General features: G+C 39.3%; 2 protein-coding genes across 2 annotated transcripts; one reads left to right on the forward strand and one right to left on the reverse strand.

Annotated features, from left to right (window-relative positions):
• Positions 1-310: 310 nt before the first annotated feature.
• On the reverse strand, positions 311-7,179 carry LOC139475804 (alpha-L-fucosidase-like). Its single transcript, XM_071259006.1, has 8 exons — positions 6,806-7,179; positions 5,754-5,860; positions 4,530-4,660; positions 4,180-4,313; positions 3,370-3,467; positions 2,787-2,919; positions 1,959-2,129; positions 311-665 (listed from the first exon to the last, which is right to left on the reverse strand). The coding sequence occupies exons 1-8, from the start codon at positions 7,156-7,158 to the stop codon at positions 410-412; spliced, it is 1,383 nt and encodes a 460-aa protein (XP_071115107.1). The 5' UTR covers positions 7,159-7,179; the 3' UTR covers positions 311-409.
• Positions 7,180-10,675: 3,496 nt separating this feature from the next.
• Positions 10,676-15,702, forward strand: LOC139475807 (popeye domain-containing protein 1-like). The gene is made up of 4 exons (XM_071259008.1): positions 10,676-11,282; positions 11,782-11,896; positions 13,248-13,527; positions 15,531-15,702. Exons 1-4 carry the CDS (start codon positions 10,696-10,698, stop codon positions 15,614-15,616), a joined length of 1,068 nt encoding a protein of 355 aa, XP_071115109.1. The 5' UTR covers positions 10,676-10,695; the 3' UTR covers positions 15,617-15,702.
• Positions 15,703-18,384: the final 2,682 nt, after the last annotated feature.

The following is an 18,384-nucleotide window of genomic DNA, read 5'->3' on the forward strand; positions in this document are numbered from 1 at the left end:
CTGCCCCATCCACCACAAATATAACATGGAAACGTATAGTTCAACTCAAAATAGATAAGTGCATCAGACATCAAATTTCTCACAGATGCATCACTGTAATATTTTGAAAGCTTTACTTACAGGCCTCATTTGAAGCTCTTTGAAATCTGCACAGAGAGCTAGTCACAGCTTGACCATGCATTATAAATCTCACCTCTGAGATTTCACTTATTGCACTAAAAAAATATCACAAACAAGAAGTTATATCTATCATTTATTACAAGAATAAAAAACTCATGTTGCTTTTTCAAAAGTAACACATTTACACAATATGATATTTCATCATCGGACTTCTTATAAGAAAACTTCTTCAAGTATTCACAAGTCTTTTCAAATAAGAAACAGCTGGAAGGTGCACAATCATGATGCCTTAGTTTTGAACATTGGTGATCTTGAACATCCATGCCCACTTGCATGGCATAGCGTTGGCTGCAATGGCGGGAATGTTGATGTTTATGCCTTGGCCTGCAGCTCTTGTCCAGCTGAAGGAACCTGAGTACCCCATTAGAGTGACCACAGTGTTGTCACTGGGGTTAGGCCGGGTCAGCTGGAAGACCCCTGTGTTGGGCCAGCTCATAACAGTTGCGTAGATGTCTTTACCTTGTCCCGATGTCTTCGAGGTGTACCTGAACATGATACAACATTGTAAAGTTATTTGGATATTTTCATGAGATCTGCATCGGCATCGGGATTTAATACAATCCTAAATTTATTTTTTGTTTTCTGCCCAAATTTGCAAAAGTGAAATTTGTTTTTGTTTGTTTACATTAAATATATTTTGTTTGTATTTTTCTAATACTCTGTTTGTACAGAAATCATTCCAATTCATGATGTAATAGAGTCATGTGTATCATGTAACATGTAACAGAATTTATAGTCATAGAATTATACTGGATGAGAGTGTTCTTTTAGACACATAGTTTTGAAAAACAATTATAGTTCAACATAATCCTTGACAAGTGAAAATGCAAATTTGAAAGCTCTGTATTGTAAATTCCACTAAATACAAACTCAGTTATATTCACTTCAAAATGATTTGGGCATTTAAGACTGGCATAAGAAAAACTGCACATATAGCAACAAGAGTATTCAGAAAAATAGCCCTTAAAAATAATTGAAATGTCTTTTTTACTTCATTTTTGTTCCACTGACAAATCAATAAATCTGACATGACATTATGGCAGACATAAACAGAAGCCCAACCAACAAATGTGTAGGTAAAGGACACAATCAGTGGATATGTTTAGCATAAACCCATTGTCCATAATATACATGATTGATCACTGACTCAAATGAGAACTTCATATGATTGATTCTAGGATGGATTTCCCTACCCTTATAGTTGTTAATAGTAAAATATGGTTGATTTTTTCTACTTAGACGGAATTAAAAACAATTGCAAAATATTCATATCTGTTGACACTGAAGTATAAATGTCATATGTATTGTAGCTGATGATAAAAGATTTAAAGCTATTTCTGTTACTAGTTTCAGTAAAATTGTTGTCCTTTCTTAAAAATTGTTGATTCACAAACTGTGAATCACTTTATGTAAAGAAAGTCCACACATAATTTCAATAATCATAAGAAATCTCTTCTAAAAGCAGTCCATCTGTTTATGAATCACTCTCAACTAGTAATGATACCAGGGTGTTCGCAAAAATGCGAGCTGTTTCATCTGTTACAAACACATGCAAAGGCAAGTCAAAATAGGAAATTATATCAGACATCATATTGGTCACTGATGCATCAAATTTTGAAACATCCTCCACATGTCAATCATGAAACCTTTCCAAGTCCTTGAATGTTGTAACCCTGATCAAACATTATTTGAACAAGAGTCGTATGACATTCTTTGAATTCTTCATACAAAGGGCAAGTTCGGTTGTACATAAGGATGTGTAGACAGCAAATACTAACCATATTTCGGGTATCACAGTTTCATTCTGGTAGGTCCAGGGTCTTGTTTCGTAGATGCCTTCACCATTAATCTTGAGCCACTCACCCATCTGCTTCAGTCTCTCCTCATAGATGGGGCTGACCACACCGTAGGCAGTTGGCCCAATGTTCATGAGCAGATTACCGTTACAGCTGGAACAGAAGGGATGTCATTGATCAATTAGGTACACTATTTGATGGTGCACAGAGATAGACTAACATGAGATAATGGTATGTAGGATATGCCTCAAGACAGAGGTTTCAAGAACAGTATTTTGTAACAATGGTTACAATGAAGGATGCTTCAAGACTGGTTTCAGCAACACGATTAAGTGACAATAGCTTCTTGGATTCTTCATGACAGTGGTTTCAAAAACATCATGAAATGACAATGGTTTGTAGAATGCTTCAAGATAGTGGTTTCAAGACTACCATCAAGTGACAATTGGTGTGTTGGATGCTTCAGGACAATGATTTCAAGAACAATGTTACATGACAATGGTTTGGAGGATACTTCAAAGAAGTGGTTTCAAGACCACTATCTTGTGACAATCGTTTGTGGGATGATTCAGGACAGTGGTTTCAAGAACACTATTAAGTGACAGTGGGTGATAGGATGCTTCAAGACAATGGCTTCAAGAACAGAATAATGTGACAATAGTTAGTAGGATGCTTCAAGACAGTTATGAGAAGCCTCAAGACAGTGGTGAAAAAAAGAAGGGTTTTTTTATATTCTATCTCAAAACAATAGTATAAAGTACACAGTTTGCATGCAAGACAGCTGGGATCAGTGTGAAAACAGCGTTTTACCTGACAGTTCTAGCTAAAGTCTCAATGAGCTCCTCTATAGTCAGGTAGTCTGACAGGGGGGCATTACGTCTGAACCCCCAGGACTTCTTGTCTATTGTCATGGCATTCACCCACTTGTGCTTCTGCAGAACACCTGAAACAAGAGTCAAAACAGAACTTACTTGGCAACATATCACCTTCATTGACTTAGTGAGGATTCATGGACACTGCAGGTAGAATTTGGAATGCAGGTCAGTTGATTTGACAATAAGAAATACTTCTACAACCTTCCCCTTTGGAATTTCTCAATATGGTTCAGTGTTCCTCTTCTTGTTGGGTTGAGGGTGAACCCATATGCTTGTTGACAGGCATTTAATGGGATCGGATGGTCAGCCTTGCTGACTTGGTTGATGCATATCCTGTATCCACATTGCAAAGATTGATGCATATGATGTCAATCACTGCATTGTCTGGTCAAAGTTTGATTATTTACAGACCACTGTCATAAAGCTAGAATATTGCTGAGTGTTGCATTAAACAACAAATAAAAATAAAACTTCATCATAAGCTTAGCACCAATGGAAAATAATATTTGTTCACATACCAGGGTTGTATCTGTCTCCACAAGTATAGACACCACCATGGGTACAATTACACCCAATACCCCACCGGTCATTGGTCACTACTTTGTCCTTGATTGGGCTGGAATGAAAACAACATCATCTTCAGTCTCTAACACTTAAGAATTTTATTCTTGTTCATGGTTTAAAGGGCCATTGGTGGCCGGGTTGATTAAGGCGCTGCGATTCGCTGTGCAGAGTTGCGTTCCTTGGGCACGCCAGAAACCTATTATTGTGGGTTTGAATACTGGTTCACCCTGATACCCGTGCTTGTGGGTTTCACCGAAGTGATAAATGTCTAAGACCTGCATTAACTTCGGGCTTTCCTCCCACATTCAGGTGACACGCCATGATATAACTGGAATACTGTTAATAACTGTTTTTTTGTAATGTTTAATGAAATACAATGTTATTAATTTGGCCCTTCCCTCCATGTTTCTCACAATGAAGTCTGGACATTTCAATACCTATGATCGTAATCTTTGAGTTGTGGGTGTGAGTATTTGATAATTTTTTAACTTACGTATGTTGACATATTTGTATGCTTATAGGGTCAGTAACATTTTCATTTCAACATCCTACTTTCTTCAGATACAACCATTTGTTGTTCATACTGTGCATCCTAAATATACTTTGTTGTACTTTTGTGACTGCCAGCATGACCATAATCTTGTGACAAGTGAGTGAATTCTTGATGTATTAAAAAACATAATGATTATCATTTTAGAGTATTTGTCTGAAGGTTATTTCCGAGGGAAGTATTATTTACATATTTCGAAATCATTGACACTAACCTGTCATTATAAAGCCATGTCAAGAATTCCCTGGACCCCCAGTAGGTGTCTGGGGCCTCCCAGTCTCCGTCAGACCACACAAGGTCAGGCTCGAAGGTGTTGACAATCTCATAAAGCTCAGGCATGATCTTGAACTGAAGTGATAACGATGATAATAACTTCATTAGGAAGGCAACTTGGCGGTAGTTAGATAAGAATGAATTCCAGTTTGGCAGCTTTCTCTTTTGACAATGATGCAGATCACTTGAGGAATTCCACCTCTTAAAAATGTCCCAAGAAAGTATACAATTAAATATTTTAAGTTATTATTTAGAGAGACTATGTAAGAGTATATATAGACCAAACATTACATCAACAAATCTCCTTGTTGTAAAATTGTTCTCTTTGTCCTGGAGATAGAGAGGGTGGAACCATTCATACAGCACATGGTACAGACCGAACCTTAAGTCGGTCTTGGTGCGGACCGCTTGTGCCAACTCAGCTGAAACAACAGAAAATACGTTTGTCAGGGTTTGGAAAGTCTTTTGTCACACAAATGACACATGAGTAAAAAATGACAGTTCATTCAATTTGTTACAAATAACTTTAAAAATAGCATGTCTGAGTTGTTTTAGTATATTTTGACTATATTTTTTAACACTTGTTATTTATGAGGCTGACACTTGTGTTTTGTGTGTCACTTTGTCAGAAGCATGTGACATGGAGTGAGTGAGTTTGTTTGAACACTACTTTAACAGTATTCCAGTTACATCGTGTAAGTTTGAGGCAGGAGGGTGGACATCAGCAATGCAGATCTTGGACGTTTAAAACATTTGTGAAACCCAATGATACGGGCTTGGTTCTGACAAATCGAGAAACTTAATAATGAGAAACTGGGATTCAAACCCACAATTATTGGTTTTCTGGCATGCTTAAAGGATGCAACACTGCACTGCCAATAAGCGCCTTTGACACCTGGACCTCTGCCATGCAGGTTAGATCTAGATCTATAGATCTTATATAGATCTGCGCTTCAATATGAAGATGTGGTCGTGATTGCAATTACCGTATTCGACATAATAAGCACCCTGCTCTAATAAGCGCCCACAGTGATATTTGCTAATATATTGGCAAGTGAACAATCCCAATTAGCACCCCTTCCGATTGATCAATGTACACAAGACTTATTTATTCGTGTATAATACGCACTCGTGTGTTATATGCACCCTTAGTTATGGGCAATTAAATTCTGGAAAAATATATCTGTTGTATATAAACACTTCAGGCCGTCAGTATAAACCACAAAATTTATCTTTCAACTCTGTTTTTTCCACCAAAATAATATTCTAATAAGAGCACCCCATTTTGAGAGCCCCCTGGGCACTTATTACATCGAATACCGTATGTAAACATATGGTCATGTGACACTTATGCTCTATCATGCCATGCCATGCCATGCCAACTTCACTGCACTTGTTTACCTCCCGATGGCAATTAAATCAGTCGGTTGGTTTTAATGGGAAAATAATAACAAGGATTTAAATAATTCACATGAAAAACTATGGAAACTTAAAGTAATTTCAGGTATTCATTACCGACAATATTTCTTTTGGGCCCAGCAACCATTGAATTCCAGCTGAAGGACACATTGCTTGGCCAGTGACAGAAACCCTCGCAGTGTTTACTCACAAACACTGTGTACCTACAATGGCCACATCATAACGAGTGAGTGAGTGATTATTGCTTAAAACTGACAGCATAATATGACGAGTGATGGCTATGTTGGCCAGTTTCAAAAAGAGGTAAACACTGTGATATCATTCATGTTAAACACTGACGAATATATACATTCCATACATTTTTTTAATTAGCTACAGTTTTCTTACAGTGACTGTGGTGGTCGCTCTTTTGCATGTACTGGTAATTACATATATCACCATTTCTTGATTGATTGTCCAGTCATTCTTTTGTTAGAACCAATACAAGTCAACTGACAACTTACTCGAGTTTTTTTAGTAAATGTCCCTAGAGTCCACCATGGTGGAAATATCCTTAGTTGTAATGCTAATTATGAACTTTACACGGGATGCTCTTTTCTTTCTGAATGACACTTTGATAAATATGCCCAAGATAACCGTGTCTACTTTTCCTTAATTTGAGACACCTGCACTTGGCATGATGGCTTATAAAATCAGTAAATGAACAATACTGAGAGCTGTGAGAAGTTGCCTAGAGTGACCTTGAGTATTACCAATAATGACACTATTGTTTGGTTGGTTGTTGGTTGGTTTGTTGTGTAACACCACACTCAGCAATATTCCAGCAAGATGATGGCGGTCTGTAAAAAATCAAGCCTTGTCGCCAGACAATCCAGTGATTGACATGATGAGCATCGATTCACACAATTGGGATTGATGACATGCATCAACCAAGTCAGCAAGCCTGACCACCCGATCCCGTTAGTTGCGTCTTACAACAAGCATGCGTTGCTGAAGACCTATTCTAACCCAGATCTTCACGGGTCCATTATTGATTGGGTTTTACTTATAGGCAATGAAACAATACATGGATAGACATAATGGATTGAATCGATAATTCACGATCAATATTTGAAGTATTGCTTTTCAATTAAGAACAATATACCTACTTGGCACCTGAAGTTTGCAAAATTCTAGCCCATTCATCAGCATCAAAGAATTCTGCAGTTAGCATTGGAGCAAAATCAGCATACGTCCAATCTGGTCGAAAGTTCTTCTTCATGAATTCAACAATTTCTGGTACCTTTTGCTCTTGCCAAAGGTACCAGAACCATTCTGATCCTAGACCTGGCACCGCGAAGATTCCCCAGTGGATGAAGATTCCAAATTTGGCATCATCATACCAAGCAGGAAGTGGTCTTGCATCCAGAGATTCCCATGTAGGCTGGTACTGGCCATACACTGTCAGTACTGTAAGTACTGACAGTATAAGAAGTGGAGTTAGGATTTTGAGAGAAGCCATGTTGCAGTGACTGCCTATGGTGATTTCTGCTGTTTGTGGTTGTCAGAGTAAGGTATTTAAGAGGCAATGCTGCTGGTACTGATTAGATAGGTTGACTCACCTTGACGTTATATTAGTAAGGTCAGTGTCCGATTTAGTTTCAGGAGTATTTGTCTATCTTATATCTAGCTCAGATGATAATAAACACAGCTGAAGTATGTTACGTGTTGACCTTGGTCACCTCATTGATTCATTCACGCTTGTATCTAACAACTCTTACGCCCAACATGATGATTCTATATATTGACTTTATATAAGATGCTCTTTTCTTTTTGAATTACACGAGATGAGGGGGCATGGGTGGCCCAGTCGTCTAAGGCGCCGCAATTCGCATTGAGTTGTGTCCCTTAGGCACTCCAGAAACCTATGATTGTGGGTTCGAATCCCTGTTGGCCCCGATTATGTTTCTACGTTTGTCAGCACCATACCCATGATCGTGGGTTTCACCGAAATGGTATGCATGTCATAGATCCCAATTGTGTGGATCGATGCTCATGATTTCTGATATCAATAACTGGATTGTCTGGTCCAGACTCGATTATTTTACAGACCGCCGTCATATAGCTGGAATATTGCTGAGTGCGGCGTTAAACAACGAACCAACCAACTTGTGTCAGGATTCCAGGTGTGAGGGGTGACTGGAAAGTCATGAGCCTAATTATGACTGTGGACTGTGTCAATGGAGCTGGTTGGTAATTAGTTTTCAACATAATCCCCTCTGCGGTCCACACGTTTTTCTCATCGATACTGGAGTGCCTGGATTCCACTGGTGTAGAAGGCTTCCTCCTGGTGGTGTAAAACATTCTCCGTAGCAGATGTGACATTATCATCATGTGCGTAATGTTTTGCAGACAGTTTTTCAAGTTTGGGAAGAGGTGGAAAAATCTTGTGAATATGAAGGATGATGTTCAAGGAGTACAAAGCATTTGCTGATTGGGCCTAGCAAGTTTACTACATTCACAGTCACCCTCTACCTGCTAAGCATGATGCTCCAAACACCAACACCTCCATTGCCTGTAACCTACAACAGTTCATAGTAAATAAAAGTGACAAAACCATTTCCATAGCCACAGGAAATCCCTACTATAAGCAGAGTAGATTGGACGATTCCAAATGTATCATGAACGTGTGTATGAATTACTATCAAATAATGATGATACCAGGCATTTGCAAAAAAATGTGTGTATCCTGCTCCACCTTAGTGGCCCCCGTGAATAAAGTCAATCTAAGCCTGTCATCAAATGGTCTATCAGGATTCAACATAGGTCCATTGTCTCTGGTACAAAATGCAATGCTCACATTTAGTTTTTCTCTTAATTACTCATCTGATCGTGTGAGAGTAGGTCATTGCATAGATCCACACACTCAGTCATACACCCACTACTTCTCTACATCACTGTCTTCATATCTGCAAACAGGAATTCATTCCCCCATCACCCACCCCTAACATGCTTGCATGTCAAGTCATACAACCATGCATGGCACTCACCATTTAATATTGACTCATGTGGGAGAGTTGGGATACAGGATATTTTTTCAGTCTTAATTTTTTAAACTCTGGTTTTGTTTGTCTGTATGGATGAGCTGAACAATTATATTTATCTTTTCACAATGCATATTTTCCTGGGACCTAAAATGTCAAGCAAACAGTTCATGTGTTTCAGGAAAACTTAAAACAATTTATATTATTCTGTGTGTGTGTCTGTGTGTATGTATGTGTATGTGTGTATGTATTCGGTGTGTGTGGTGTAAGTGTCAGTGTGTATGTCTGTCTGACTGTGTGTTTGTCTTTGAGTGTGTCTGTGTCTATACGTGACCCAGTATGGTTCAGCAAAGGTGAAAGTTGTTCAGTTGGCCAACATAACCAGTTGCTGATAACATCTTGTTCACTCATGTTCATGTGAATCCAGGTTATCAGCCAAGGTAGAAGATGTGTGGTGATAATCACAAAGGAACTGATGAAGAATTAGGGTTATCTGCCATGGCTCATCTTCATGTTCAGATCATGTCTACACTGTGGCTTGTTAGGTCATGTGAACAAAGGGGCGGTCGGGTAGCCTAGTGGTTAAAGCGTTCGCTCGTCACGCCGAAGACATAGCTTCCATTCCTGACATGGGTACAATGTGTGAAGCCCATTTCTGGTGTCCCCCACCGTGGTATTGCTGAAATATTGCTAAAAGTGGCGTAAAACCACACTCACTCACTCTCTCTCACTCACTCACTCACTCACCCAAAATAATTATGATAGATGACAATCATAACGGTTTTAGATCTTGCCTTTCTTATCAACAATAAGGCTGCATAAAAAAATAAATGTTTCCTGTGAACATTTTTCTCAAAATGTAGTGAGGTAGGTACTTTAATATACAGTGTTTGTATTTACGGTGTCCAAACTTAAAAAATATGCACCGAAAAAAACTGGGACGCAAAAAAAGAAACTTACAAGGGTCCCCTTACAAGTTCACTTTATGTATAACTTCTTGTTCATTTCTAGTAAAAACAAACACTTAAAAATTTCAACCAGACACTTAATTGTGCTCAGAAAGCATGCACCCAAGCACCCTTAGAATAGCTCCGCACCTCCGTGTCTAACGCGTCCAAGGGGTCCCTATTATTTTGGAGACCAATGCAAACATTGATATATTTATTGAATAGCTATGAGTGAGGAACACTTTCCCTACCAAGAATGCCAACAATCACAACTGCGCTCACAATGAACTGTTCTATGTTACAATGTCAGTTGTCAAGCATGGATAGAGTCTGCTTCATATGATATGGGAAATATAAAAAAAACAAACTTTTCTATTGGCAATGTGAATAACTGACACAGGATTTGATATAACTTGCCAATCCTCAGGAAACACTGATTTTACTTTTAGGTTTCCATAGGTTTCATGAAAAACATAAGACATGAAGAGGTCTAAGTTGAGTAAGAAGCATTTGGAACCTATTAATGTTTTATGGACTGCAGCAATGGTCTGGGATAGCACAAAAAATATTGTGATTAAGAGACTTAAATCAGACTTACAAGGACTGCCTGTTGTTTGATGCCAGTCCTTCTTTGGGTAGACATTTTGTAGTTGATTTAAGATTCTGCTGACCCTAAAAATGTGAGAGAAAAAATAAAATCGGAAGATCACTCTTTTTAATATGGAAACCTACAGAAATATCTGAATACCATGAATTATGAATCTGGCTTTGAGGTGTGAAGAGTCTTTTAATGTTGTTCTTCAGGATTCTTTGATGATGTTAGGTGTCATGGAGTATTTATTAGTGGATAAAAAGATGTTTAAGCAAAATGTATTTTGTCTCTCATGTGTGTCTAAGTTATTTCTCATTCATATAGACAGTATGTCTTTGGTCAAGTAGATTATTTGAATTGTCTGTTTCAGCTGGAACAATTGAGAACAAGAGAAAAATGCTTTCAGGTAACTTGTTTTGTTTGTTTCAGATTTGTCCGAATGAGGTGGAGATACACAAAACACTGTAACCACAACAATGTCCAACTCCACCACAGAGATATCAACTCCCATGTCAATTAATGACACAACATTGACATTCATCAATCAAACAACCCTGGCCCTTCTGAACTTGACTGACGCAACAAGCCGCATCGGTGTCAAGGACCACCCAAGTCCATTCGGGAAGTGCTACACATGGGAGGATGCCCAACACACAGTATTCCAGTTGGCCAATTTATGCATGGCCATCTCATTTCTGACTCCAAGCAGCTTCCAGTATCATGTGTTCTTCCTCCGATGTCTTCTCCTCGTGGGCTTCGTGTTCTTCCTCCTCTGGGCAGGGCTGTTTGTGTGCATGATAGATATCCTTGTATGGAATGCCATCTTTGTGGCAGTCAACCTCGGACATATCGGATATTTGACATATGTGAACTTTCCTGTGAAAATGCATGATCAGATGGAAGACATTTATTCAAAACTGTTCCGGCCTCTGAAAATGTCGAGGCAAGAGTTTGCTCTGATATGTAAATTAGGTACAATGATGACGGTACCAAAAGGTAGCATATACGCAGTGGAGGGAATTTCTCACATCGGGAATAAAGTCTCCATATTAGTCAAAGGAAAGTAAGTCAAGCGTCACCTGGTTGAGTATTACAATTCTCTTGTTCATGTCCAGTGTGTTGGTTCGAACATTGATGATAATAATGGCCAGATAGTAGCTGTTAGCCAGGTGGCAACTCCATTTGCTGGTTCTGCAGCAGATTCCCATGAAGATCCTGGTTAGAATAGGTCTTCAGGGGGGGGGGGGGGGAGAGGGGGAGGGGGGATTTTTTATAGAAAACAGTTTTATTTGAATCATGAGAATATAAGTTGGGGACAAGTGATACTTGTACAAATAAATGCCCCCCCCCCCCAGTCATAAAAAGTTAATTACGGCCTTGCCTACTCAATACATCTGACATTCCACAGACATTTTGAATAGCATAGGGAAACATGAAAGATGAATAGATTTGTCTTTAGGACAATTGGGTTGTGAGATTTTGTATTGCTACCTCTTGTCACAACAAACTGCTTCACTCGTCAGTGGGTATTATTTTTCCCTGTTTGTAACACATTGTTTCAGGTTGAAAGTCACCTATGGGAGATTCTACCTGCACCACATTGAGATGAATGAGTTTGTAGATTCACCAGAATGTGATTCAGCTGTCCCATATGTAGAGACAGATGAAAAATACCAGGTGAGTAAAAGGGCGATGTTGGTGACTGCAAGCTTACATCAAGCATGTAGCTTCATATATCCTCCCTCCCTCCCTCCCCCCTTCCCCCCCTCTCTCTCTCTCTCTCTCTCTCTGAGACTCTCCCTCTCTCTCTCTGAGACTCCCCCTCTCTCTCTGAGACACTCTCTCTCTTTCTCTCTCTCTCTCTCTCTCTCTCTCTCTCTCTCTCTCTCTCTCTCTCTCTCTCTCTCTCTCTCTCTCACACACACACACACACACACACACACACACACACACACACACAATGGGTTTCTTCAAAGTGGTAAATATCTACTAACTGCATCACTATTTTGGCTTTCCTGCCCCATTAAGCTGAAACCATTCTATAAACCTGAAATCCTGTTAGAAGTGGTATAATATTCCTTCACACTCAGAAAAATCCATTTCACAATAAGTCCATATGTAGTCTATCTATTCACAACTTCCACTCACATCTAAATAGCATATACCAAGGACTTGTTGCATCTTTGATCAGTACTTTACAAGTCTTTACTTCTAAATGGACTTCAGTAGGTACCAAGTATTTGTTTAATATTACACCGAGAGGAGATTAGATTAAACCCAACAGTGTATGGTTAATACTTCATTGGTTGACCAGGCTACAGGGAAAGTCAACAGGTGCTTGACAGATTTTATGTCTCATCACACAACATTGGCATGGCTTAGTGTTCATAGTTTATCTCTGCACCAGGTTGGATGGGAATGTATTGATGCTGTATTATTGTATGGGAACTAAAGCCTCATCCACTAACTCACTTAGTCAGAATGATCTCTTAAAGATTATCACACTGCTAAACATAATCCTTTGGGTAACACTCATCTGGGTATTCCAGGGTAGAACTGGTACTCAGTATTCTATACTTGCTGTAGGGGTCGATGAGGTGAGGTTTGGTGACTTGGCTGATTGCATTTCATTTGATCATTGCTCATATATACTTTCAGTCATTGGTTTGCTTTGTACAGGCTCAATTATTTTTATGCTGTCAACATGTAATATCTATTATGGGCTTTTGGTTGAGTATTTGAGGACGAAATCCAAGAAATTAAAAAATCAGGCAATTCGCTGAAACAAGATTCTTTGATAGTATTTTTCAGGGACAACAGTCTTCAGGGAGTACCCATGAAATCGGAATATTTTCACACTCTGTTTTGTATATATAATATCAAACATAAATTGAAAAATATTTGTACAAATTCCAATGAAACTCATGACCCATATTTTTCAATTAATGTTTTGTGAAAAATATGCCTTACCTGGTAGCTTGAATGCTGCTGATTTGAGCGCATTAAACAAAATCAACTTCACTTTCAGGTAACAATATCAGCATCAGAAGAGAGTCGCATCCTAACCTGGCACTACCCCACCCTGCAGGAGTACCTTGACAAGGACACCTACCTAGCCACAGCATTCCACTACATCTTGGGCAAGGACATCAGCCACAAGCTGTACCAGATCCAGGAGCTCCTGCTCTCCAACCCAGACTACATGAGGACACTGGCCAGTAGGCAGTCCTCCATGGTCAACTTGAGGAACAGTCTGGTCACACAAGACTCCTGCCTTAGCCTCACCAAGCTCAACAACATTCATATGAGTAAGTATACACTGAGGGAGTTTTTCACAATTCCAGCAATATCCCCTCAGGAGACACAAGTCATTGGCTTCATACATTGTACCCAAGTAAGTAGAGGCCATTATGGAGATTATGAGAATCCAGTGAGGTAAGAGAGTAACTAGCAAACAACCAAGAATTATATCTGTCATGAGTGAACGGTGCAATGCCTTATTTCAAATTGTACAATATAAAACCTCAATGCCACAGAATAACCTGTCTTGATTATCCACTGAAACAGATTCCATTGAGCAAAGGCAAAATAGCAGTGAAAATTATATGAATGGATCACTAAAATTATATGAATGGATCACTAAGGATCTTTGATGACACCAGGTGTTTGTGAAAAGGGTGAGCCTGTCCTTCCCTACCGGTAGATGCTAAGAGTTCCGGTTCCTGCCGTTCTGGATTTCGGTTTTGATCATGAATCCTATTATCTCTTTTGCCCATCTCCAGATGGTGCATCTGCATGGGTACTTGGACGACTTCTTAGCAGCTGATCAGGAAGATTCCAAACTACGACAGAACGTGATCTTCCTAACCCACCTCATGTCTTACCTTCGTTTCATCATCAATCCGTTCAAATCGGAAATCCAGCCAGTACAGAACATTGTTTACATCGGGGGCCTCCGACCCATATGAGTCCAAGACTCTCGCAAAGCTGTCTTCCTATTGGTCATGGCTACAGCAGCTAGAGTTTCTGAAGTCCACGCTCTTGACTATACGAGTACTACTTTTTGCTCCCAACTGGACTTCCATTATTTTACGCTCTCTACCAGAATTCATTGCAAAGAACCATTCCAACAAGGATGTTACAAGGGCTACAGTTGTCGGCTGGCTCAAGTTGGCCATTCTGGCAAGCTATTGTCAAGCACAGGAACCTTCTCCTATTATGGGTTCATACTCTGCCCATGGAATTCGATCTTTGGTGACAAGCCTGGCATCCTTGACTTCTGTTTTTGTCAAGCATGTTGTAGCTGGATGCCAAACTGGACTGCTGGATCAAACAATATTTTCACTAGATTTTACATTGCGGTATATCCAGCAAGATCTGCAGGTCATATATTCCCTGGGCCCTGTTGTAGCGGCCCTGTTGTAGCGGCCCAGTCTATCTACCGGGTATTGACCTTTGTTTTCCTTCTATGGAAAAAAGGGGTTGGGGAGAGGATCAGTAGCAACAGAGGGTGAGTACACTTTTTCTGTGGATCACTAGCTACTGCTAGTGTAAAAGAGCCAAGGTATATCTGTATCAAACATAAGTTGGAGGTTGATAACAGATCTACTGGAAGTGACATCACAATCAGAAGAAAAATAAGACCAGAACTGACGTCAGAAGTGCAAGTAATGATGTCCGAAGGTTTTAAATGGAAGGAACTGGTTAGACCGGAAGTGAAGTCATACCTTAAAGTATTATAGATAGGAAGTGACATCAGGGTCATAAACTTGAGCAGATGGTGATTTTGAATAGAACTAAAGACATCATCATATATCAGCAAATGTGATGGTAACTCAATTGAAGGTATCACATATTTGACTGATTCCTTCACACTACTCGATTCCATGTCCTCTAGGTGATTCTAAGGTAAGTATCTCCAAGGGGGTTTTGAAATGGTAATATAAGATGGATTTACAATAGGTTTATGAGATTACTGTCAACTGTCAAGTGTACTAGAGGCAGAACCAGCCTGTCTATCAGGTATATTCTGGCAATGATGTACCAGAGGTAAAGGATTTGTCAGAATTATCAAAACAAGAGTTATCATTGTTAATAATTGTAAAATGATAAGACTACCTCTATTACATCAGAAGTACTCCCACCCACTGTAACCCAGAATCTCCACCTTGTGTGAATATATGCAATGCATGATGAGACTCATGCACATTTGCTTCAAGATGCTACATGGACATTTACTTATTATTGTTAATAATGAATTGTTATGAGTTAGTTTATGAATGTTAAATATATTGTTCTGATTCTGTTACAGGTGGGGGCCTCACCATCGCTTCCGTAGGAGCTGCTTTGAAAGCAAAGAAGGCTGAAAGGCAAGACACCATTGAAACCAGCGTTTGACAGTAACTCATACTCATCTAACCCCTATACATCTGTAGATGATGTGGGATGTCACTGACATCAAAGTGCCATTGTCATAAGTGTAGATACATGATATTGTTAATGCAGGTGGCATTCCTCAGTCAACCAGTTGTTACCTTGCTAGACATGCCAATGTCTTGAGAATGTTCCTGTATTTGACATCAAACAACTGACTGTATCACTGACATGCACTCAAACATAGACAGTGAGACATTGACATCTGTGGTTGACAATTGTGCAGACACTTAAACAATGACACATGTATTTGACAGTAATTAACTTATTAACAGATGTATGGACATTAATATCAGTGTTTGACAGGTGGCCAATACCAACATTTCAGTTTGGTGGGCAAGATTTGAGGATCGACAGACATTAACATTAGTGTTTGGCAAATGAATCATCAATATTGTAGCTGGGCTGACACTTGCATAAAAAGGCCTGTGTTTGACAGTCATACTTTGATGTCAATGTATAGCAGTCATCTAATCCTTTAGCTGACACTGACAATATATGTGTTCATGATATCCATAGATTGATAGACAATGATATTTGACAGATAACTATCGAAGACGATGACATTGACCAGAAGTGATTGCAAGTAGTTTCAACAGATCATCCATTGACATCGTTGTTTGACAGACAATTATCGAAGATGTTGACATTGACCAGATATGATTGCGATTACTTTCGACGCATTATTCATTGCCAATGATGTTTGACAGACATCCATTGAAGATGTTGACTTTGACAAGAAGTGGTTTTTGGTTGTTGGGACAGATATACTGACACTATAGACACTGACATTGGTGTTTGATAGACAAAGAGTGAAGGCGGTGGCATTGACCAGACATTGACATTGATGTGTGAATGACAACTAGTGAAGGTGTTGGCATTGACCAGACATTGACATTGATGTTTTATAGACAACTAGTGAAGGTGTTGGCATTGACCAGACATTGACATTAATGTTTGACAGACAACTAGTGAAGATGTTGGCATTGACCAAATATTGATGTTTGACAGTCAACTAGTGAAGGTGTTGGCATTGACCAGACCATGATGTTTGACAAACAACTAGTGAAGGTGTTGGCATTGACCAGACATTGACATTGATGTTTGACAGACAACTAGTGAAGGTGTCAGCATTGACCAGGCATTGATGTTTGACAGACAACTGGTGAAGGTGTTGGCATTGGCCAGAAATTGACATTGATGTTGACAGACAAATAGTGAAGGTGTTGGCATTGGCCGGAAATTGACATTGATGTTGACAGACAACTAGAGAAGGTGTTGGCATTGACCAGACATTGACATTGGTGTTTGACAATCAACTAGTTAAGATGTTGGCATTTACCAGACATTGATGTTTGACAGACAACTAGTGAAGTTGTTAGCATTGACCAGAAATTGGTGTTTGACAGACAACTTTTGAAGGTGATGGCATTGGTCAGAAATTGACATTGATGTTGACAGACAACTAGTGAAGGTGTCAGCTTTGACCAGACATTGATGTTTGACAGACAACTAGTGAAGATGTTGGCATTGGCCAGACATTGACATTGATGTTTGACAGACAACTAGTGAAGGTGTCAGCATTGACCAGACATTGATGTTTAACAGACTACTAGTGAAGGTGTTGGCATTGACGAGACATTGATGTTTAAACTGACAACTTGTGAAGATGTTGGCATTGGTCAGACAGACAACTAATGAGGGTGTTGGCATTGACCAGACATTGACATTGATGTTTGACAGACAACTAGTTAAGATGTTGGCATTGACCAGACATTGGTGTTTGACAGACAACTTGTGAAGGTATTGGCATTGGCCAGACATTGGCATAGATGGTTGACAACCAGCTAGTTAAGATGTTAGTATTGGCCAGACATTGACATTGGTGTTTGACAGACATCTATTGAAGGTGTTGGCATTGTGATTGTGAAAAACAATGAAACTGTAGACATGCTGTGTAAGCATCAATCATACTGAAAGGATACATATCCTTGTTATGCAGACACATGCATTCAGTAGTTGATCTATATCAATTATGAATAAAGCATGGACATTTGGTTGGTTGGTTTGTTGTTTTACGCCACACTTAGCAATATACCAGCTATGTGCTGGCAGTCTGGAAATTATCGAGTCTGGACCAGACAATTCAGTGATTGATATCATGTGCATCGATCCAAGCAATTGGGATCGATGACATGCATCGACCAAGTCAGCAAGCCTGACCACCCAATCCTGTTAGTCGCCTCTTATGACAAGCATTGTCGCCTTTTACAGCAAGCATGGGTTATTGAAGACCTATTCTTCCCCGGATCTTCACGGGTCTGCTTGGAACTTGGCTGCATGAAAGTTAAAGTGCTCATTGTTACAAAAGCATCGAGGTGTGAAAGTGAGTGTTTGGTAGACTGTCCTTGCAATCAGTTTAAAAACATTCAAATGCCAAATTCAAATTCAAATAGAGTTTTTTAAATTCAAGTGTAAGGAGGTGAAAAATAAAATATTATAAACTGCCAGGCACAAATATAAACCCATGTTTGATGGTGGCTGAAATGAAAGCAACGAAGAAAGTGTTATTCAATGGTGATGTATTTGATATGGATATCATAGTTGGGTTTTAGACCATAAGTTGCAGTGTTTTGAGCTACTGATTTCAGCCTAGTAAGGGTTTGATAATGTTGTATTATTGGGGTCTAATCCATTTTTCAAGTATATAGCTTCTTTTGACTGCTTCAAAA

This window comes from Haliotis cracherodii, unplaced genomic scaffold (assembly GCF_022045235.1).
Source record: "Haliotis cracherodii isolate W230 unplaced genomic scaffold, xgHalCrac1.p SCAF_3, whole genome shotgun sequence".
Classification (NCBI taxonomy): domain Eukaryota; kingdom Metazoa; phylum Mollusca; class Gastropoda; order Lepetellida; family Haliotidae; genus Haliotis; species Haliotis cracherodii.

What these genes read in the sequence shown, in the direction of transcription:
- LOC139475804 (XM_071259006.1), bottom strand. Translation starts at nt 7,158, where the DNA reads ATGGCTTCTCTCAAAATCCTAACTCCACTTCTTATACTGTCAGTACTT. An exon ending in GCCCAAAAGAAATATTGTCG is followed by an intron (nt 4,661 to 5,753) that starts GTAATGAATACC and finishes CTGTTGTTTCAG; the next exon opens with CTGAGTTGGCACAAGCGGTC. An exon ending in ACTTTAGCTAGAACTGTCAG is followed by an intron (nt 2,130 to 2,786) that starts GTAAAACGCTGT and finishes CTTCTGTTCCAG; the next exon opens with CTGTAACGGTAATCTGCTCA.
- LOC139475807 (XM_071259008.1), top strand. Translation starts at nt 10,696, where the DNA reads ATGTCCAACTCCACCACAGAGATATCAACTCCCATGTCAATTAATGAC. An exon ending in TCCATATTAGTCAAAGGAAA is followed by an intron (nt 11,283 to 11,781) that starts GTAAGTCAAGCG and finishes ACATTGTTTCAG; the next exon opens with GTTGAAAGTCACCTATGGGA. An exon ending in AGACAGATGAAAAATACCAG is followed by an intron (nt 11,897 to 13,247) that starts GTGAGTAAAAGG and finishes CTTCACTTTCAG; the next exon opens with GTAACAATATCAGCATCAGA.